The sequence below is a fragment of the Bison bison genome, unplaced genomic scaffold, assembly GCF_000754665.1.
Source record: "Bison bison bison isolate TAMUID 2011002044 unplaced genomic scaffold, Bison_UMD1.0 scf7180017864043, whole genome shotgun sequence".
Taxonomy (NCBI): domain Eukaryota; kingdom Metazoa; phylum Chordata; class Mammalia; order Artiodactyla; family Bovidae; genus Bison; species Bison bison.
The window spans coordinates 238,201-243,468 of record NW_011494615.1 but is presented as its reverse complement, the minus strand read 5'-3'; the positions used below and the strand labels follow the sequence as shown (position 1 = coordinate 243,468).

At 41.4% G+C, this 5,268-nt stretch overlaps 1 protein-coding gene across 5 annotated transcripts in view; it reads left to right on the top strand.

The window, feature by feature from the left end:
* ACKR2 (atypical chemokine receptor 2) overlaps positions 1-5,268 on the top strand; it is a 75,222-nt gene that overhangs the window by 22,333 nt on the left and 47,621 nt on the right. For 4 of the 5 annotated variants that reach the window (XM_010835433.1, XM_010835436.1, XM_010835435.1 and 1 more), the window contains exon 2: positions 957-1,245. In XM_010835433.1, coding sequence (XP_010833735.1) covers positions 1,098-1,245 — 148 coding nt within the window. In that variant the 5' untranslated portion in view covers positions 957-1,097. Of the gene's footprint in view, positions 1-956; positions 1,246-4,305; positions 4,479-5,268 lie in introns of those variants that run through there. The other variant, XM_010835437.1, reaches the window with a different exon arrangement.

Here is a 5,268-nt window from a genome sequence, read left to right as displayed (position 1 = left end):
TAAGCCAACTTTTTCACTCTCCACTTTCACTTTCATCAAGAGGCTTTTTAGTTCCTCTTCACTTTCTGCCATAAGGGTGGTGTCATCTGCATATCAGAGGTTATTGATATTTCTCCTGGCAATCTTGATTCCAGCTTGTGCTTCTTCCATCCCAGCGTTTCTCATATGCTGGTACTTTCTCTTAAATTCCCTGACTTGACTGGAAAACCTGCTTCCCACTCCATTAACCAAACATGAAACCTGGGTAAATCCCTGATGGTACTTCTGCTTTTGTGTACATGCAGCCAGTGACATGTGGACAGATAACTGGATGACAAGGGGCCAGCGCTCTAAAGAACTGTGGCAGAGATGAGACGTGTCTTCACTCTCAGTAATGTGCTCTGACAAACCTGGCTAAAATTTGCCCAATTTCTGTATACAGTGATGTCAAGAGGATTATTTACACAGGAAAGCACTTAAACAGCTCAAATAAGGAAATACATTTGCATCCTTCTAGGTTTGATGCAAGACTTTCAATGACAATATTTTCTAACAAAAAGCTGTGTGGTTGTCACTAAAAAATGGATCTTGGATTCACTGCAGCTCCTCAGAATTCCTTTTTGTTCTTCCTATTAGTTGTTTGGGGTGCGTGGTGGGTAGCGAGAGGGGCAGGTGGAGTGGTGGGTATGTAACTTCTCTAGATGAGCTGAAGGCCACCTGCATCTTTCCCTTGTGTTGGAAATGGTTGGATTTGGAATTAGTACAACCATTTTGTCTTAAAATTTGATGTAATTTTATATCCCATATAATTTATTCAATATGTCTTTTGGTAGAGAGTGAGTAGACAGAATTTGGTGTCTTTAGCATTCAGTTTTAGGTAGTTTATATATTGATTTTAAAAATTAGAAAATTTATAGTCTCATATAAACTATGTAAGTGAAAAGGTTGACTAATTTTTATTATCTGTATTTATACAGGTAATTTGACTAGATTACACAAAGAATTGAGCACTGGAAGCGAAAAGCTGTTTACCTGTTTACCTGGAAACAGCTCTTTCCACTAGAAAGGATAAATGTGATTTTCTACCTGGGCTCCCCAGCTGGCTCCTGGTACTTGGTATGATGGAGAGTCCTGTGGTTGTGCATGAACGTTGGCTTGCAAGCACCGTGGCAGCAGAACCTCCATTATGTTTCCACCACAGCACTTGGTGGTATCCTGCCCATGGAAAATGTTGGTTGAATGACTCAAGACTGTTTCTCTGCAGAGGTGAGTACGAGAGTTCAGTGACTCTGGCTGCATTTCTGCTACTGGACTGTGGTAGCTGGGCAGGGGCTTTGGGCTCCTGTGGCTTCTTCTTCTCTTGATCACCACCCCATAGACAGTCTCCCTTTCAGAACCCTCCTCTCCTCTCCCCAGCTGCCTTGGGTACCCATTGGCTCTCTGCTTTCCCCGACTCTGTCTCTCCCAACGGCGACTTAGGGCTAATTTTACAAGTCTGATAATTCTCTGAGAATGAGGTGCCTCTTCCGGAACGCACTGCCACACTCAGTGGCACTGCAAGTAGGTTTTTATTGACTAATCTCCACTCTCCGAATCATTTTGCCATCACACTGATTGCGAGGCACCATCTGTTTGCCTTGATGACTTAATGAATTGAGGGCTTATGGTGTAGCTGACATCTAAACCAGATCCGTATCTCAATACAGACAGGATAGTGGTTTCCTTTGCCAGAGACGATGGACAAGTATTTTATAATTCTGAGAGAAAAATGGATTATGCAGATAGACACTTCACCCAAATTGGTGGCCCTCATTACTCTCCCTATGCTGATGCTTTTGTTTAGGGACAGGGACGTGCCTGCCCTGTGTCAGGAAAAACCAGAAAAGAAAAATTATCTGTCTGACTCAAATTGAGTTTTGAGTTTTACTCATGAATCAGCAGACAAGTGCTAGCCGTCAAAGTCCTCCTGCTGTTTTGTTTTATGAGAGTCAGAACGGTTTTCTGAGAATGATGAGTATTAAAATAACTAGATAAAATGAGCTTATAACCTTGGTCTGTTGCCTAGTATAGTATGGCTGATTAGAGGGAAATTGCAAGCTGCGAGATGGCTAAGTATTGTGTCCTGTGCAGATTGTGATTGCTTGTGAAATTAGGTAAGCTGTTGCTTAAGGGAAGTTCACCAACAGTTTTAAAAGACCTATGACCACTTCTGGCTAATTTGCTCTTTCATGTAGCTGGGATCTGGAATCCTTGTGGTCTCTGAGCTATTGCTTGCCTTGGGCTGGTAAGGGGACGAGGTGGGAGGTGGCGAGACAAAGGGCAATAGGGAATGATAGTTAATGGGTATCACCCACATTGGGCATGATAAAAATGGAATTGATCTGGAATTAAAGGTGATGGTTATACAACTTTGTGAATATATTAAAACCCACTGAATTGTACACCTTAAAATGGAGAATTTTATGGTATGTAATTTACCATACCATCTGTTTGTCTTGGTGACTTAATGAATTGAGGGCTCATAAATGTGAGAGAGTGTCCCTGGCCTCCCTCTTACCTGTAAGTATCTTACATTAGAAGTAAGCAGCACCAGGGACTTCCCTGGTGGTCCAGTGGTTAAGACTTTGCCTTCCAGTGTAGGGGCTGAGGGTTCGATCCCTGGTCTGGGATGCTAGGATCCCACATGCCTTGTGGCCAAAAAGCCAAAACATAAAACAGATGCAATATTGCAACAAATTCAATAAAGACTTTTAAAATGGTCCACATTGAAAAAAAAAAGAAGCAAGCAGCACCACATGCAGCTACCCAGACAGCCTGCTGTACAACACCAGCACACGCTCAGCACCTCCCATTCTCTGGGCAGGATGCTTCCTTCATACCTGATGTTGTCAAGTGTCTGATCACTAAAACAGCTCGATCAAGCACATATTGTCTTCACTTTACACATGAGAAAGCTGAGGTTCAGCATGGATAAGTAAGTTGCTTATGTTTCCATAGAAGCAGAGGCAGGATTTGAATCTAGTCTTGTTTAGCTCATGCTCTTTCTGGAAGGTTCCATTGCCTGTCTGTACTTTCTTTTCCTTTTTGTGCCTGGTCTCTTTTATTACCTTCCTTTTCCACTGTTAGAATCCTTATCAGTCACAACTTTTGTTTTGAAATATATGTGTAGTTATATCTATGTGTAGTTATATCTTTGGACCTAGTTATATATCCACATATATATCTATGAAATATATGTGTATGTATAGTTATGTCTCTATATGTATGTATATATTCACAAACACATGCACTTTCATATCTGTATATCCATATTTATAGATATTTATATTTATAGTATCGATAAATATTTATAGATAGACAGAGATACAAATAAGATGAGGAAAACTATACCTCTCAATATTAATGATGGTTTTATCTGAGTAGTAGGATAATAATTTTCAATTTTCATTTTTTTCCCTCTGTGTTTTTCTGTATTTATCAAACTAAATTTATTTTGTTATTGTGATCAGAAAGCAATTTTTAAAGTCTTTCATATCCTTTCAGCTTCATATGCCACTATTTTTGTGAATAAAATCTTTCCTGATCTTTAAACTGACACTACCCTGTTGTTGTTGTTGTTGTTTTTTTAATCACACTGTGTGGCTTGCAGGATCTTAGTTCCCCAACCAGGGACTGATCCCAGGTCATGGCAGTGAAAGCACTGAGTCCTAACCACTGAACCGCCCAGGAATTCCCTGATGCCACTCCTTTTTCTTTTGAAACACACTGCCTTTCCCAAGAACTTTGTATTTTCTTGAGTCATTTATAACATTTTGCTTTGTATTCTGGATAGCTTGAGTTTCTTGGAGCCCCACTCAGAGAGGAAGTGTAAGGGAGGCTCATATAATAATACAAAAGGTAACAGAAGAGTTTTGCTCCAATCTATCCCCATGAAGAAAGCTAGGATCTTCCTGATACACCTACCATATCCCAGTCTTAAATCTCTTCTCATCCCTGTGATCGTAGTTGTGTTGTGTCTCCGTTACATTGCTGTTCCCATGACATGAGTCAGTTGTCATGCTTACTTTGGTGTTTATGCGTGATTCTGTCCCATCTCCTATTACTTAGTGATAAGCTGCTGCTGCTAAGTCCCTTCAGTCGTGTCCGACTCTATGTGGCCCCATGGACGGTAGCCCACCAGGCTCCCCCGTCCCTGGGATTCTCCAGGCAAGAACACTGGAGTGGGTTGCCATTTCCTTCTCCAATGCGTGAAAGTGAAAAGGGAAAGTGCAATGTGAAAGTGAAGGTGCTCAGTCATATCCGACTCTTAGCGACCCCATGGACTGCAGCCTACCAGGCTCCTCCGTCCTTGGGATTTTCCAGGCAAGAGTGCTGGAGTGGGGTGCCATTTCCTTCTCCGAGTGATAAGCTAGGCACCATTATTCCATCAGGCCCCACGTGGTCCAGGTTGTGCCTCTGTTCTTTGTTGAAGTTGGAGAAGGACGTCTCTTCCCACCCAGGTTGTACTTTGTCTTTTCTTTTTAAAATTTATTTATTTGGTTATATCGCGTCTTGGTTGTGGCACGTGGTCTTAGTGATTGCAATGAGAGGATTCTCTAGTTGTAGCGCATGGGCTTAAGTTGTCCTGAGGCATATGAGATCTTAGTTCTCTAACCAGGGTTTGAACCCAGGCTCCCTGCACTGGAAATGAGGAGTCCTAGCCACTGGACTACCAGGGAAGTCTCCTCTTTTTTCTTTTTAACTTTAATATATTTTATTTTGGGGTTTTTTTTGGCCGTAATGAGAGGTGTGGGATCTTAGTTCCCTGATGAGGAGTTGAACCCATGCCTCTTGCAGTCTTAACTATTGGACTGCCAGTGAAGTCCCTCTTTTTTCTTTTTTAACATAGGAATTTACAGCGATACATTTCCTCCTAAGCATTGCTTTCACTATATCCTGTAAATTTTGTGTGTTTTGTTTTAGCTGTCTTTCATCTCAAAGTATTTTATAGTTTCCTTTGTTACTTCTTCTTTGACTCATTGGTTACTTAGGAGTGTGTTGTTTAATTTCTGCACAATTGTGAATTCCCTAAATTTCCTAATGTTGATTTAATTTAATTCCACTGTGGCTGAAGAGCATACTTTGTATGAGTTGAGTTCTTCTAAATTTATTGAGATGTGTTTTATGGACAGCAGCCCACCAGGCTCCCCCGTCCCTGGGATTCTCCAGGCAAGAACACTGGGTGGGTTGCCATTTCCTTCTTCAATGCATGAAAGTGAAAAGTGAAAGTGAAGTCGCTCAGTCGTGTCC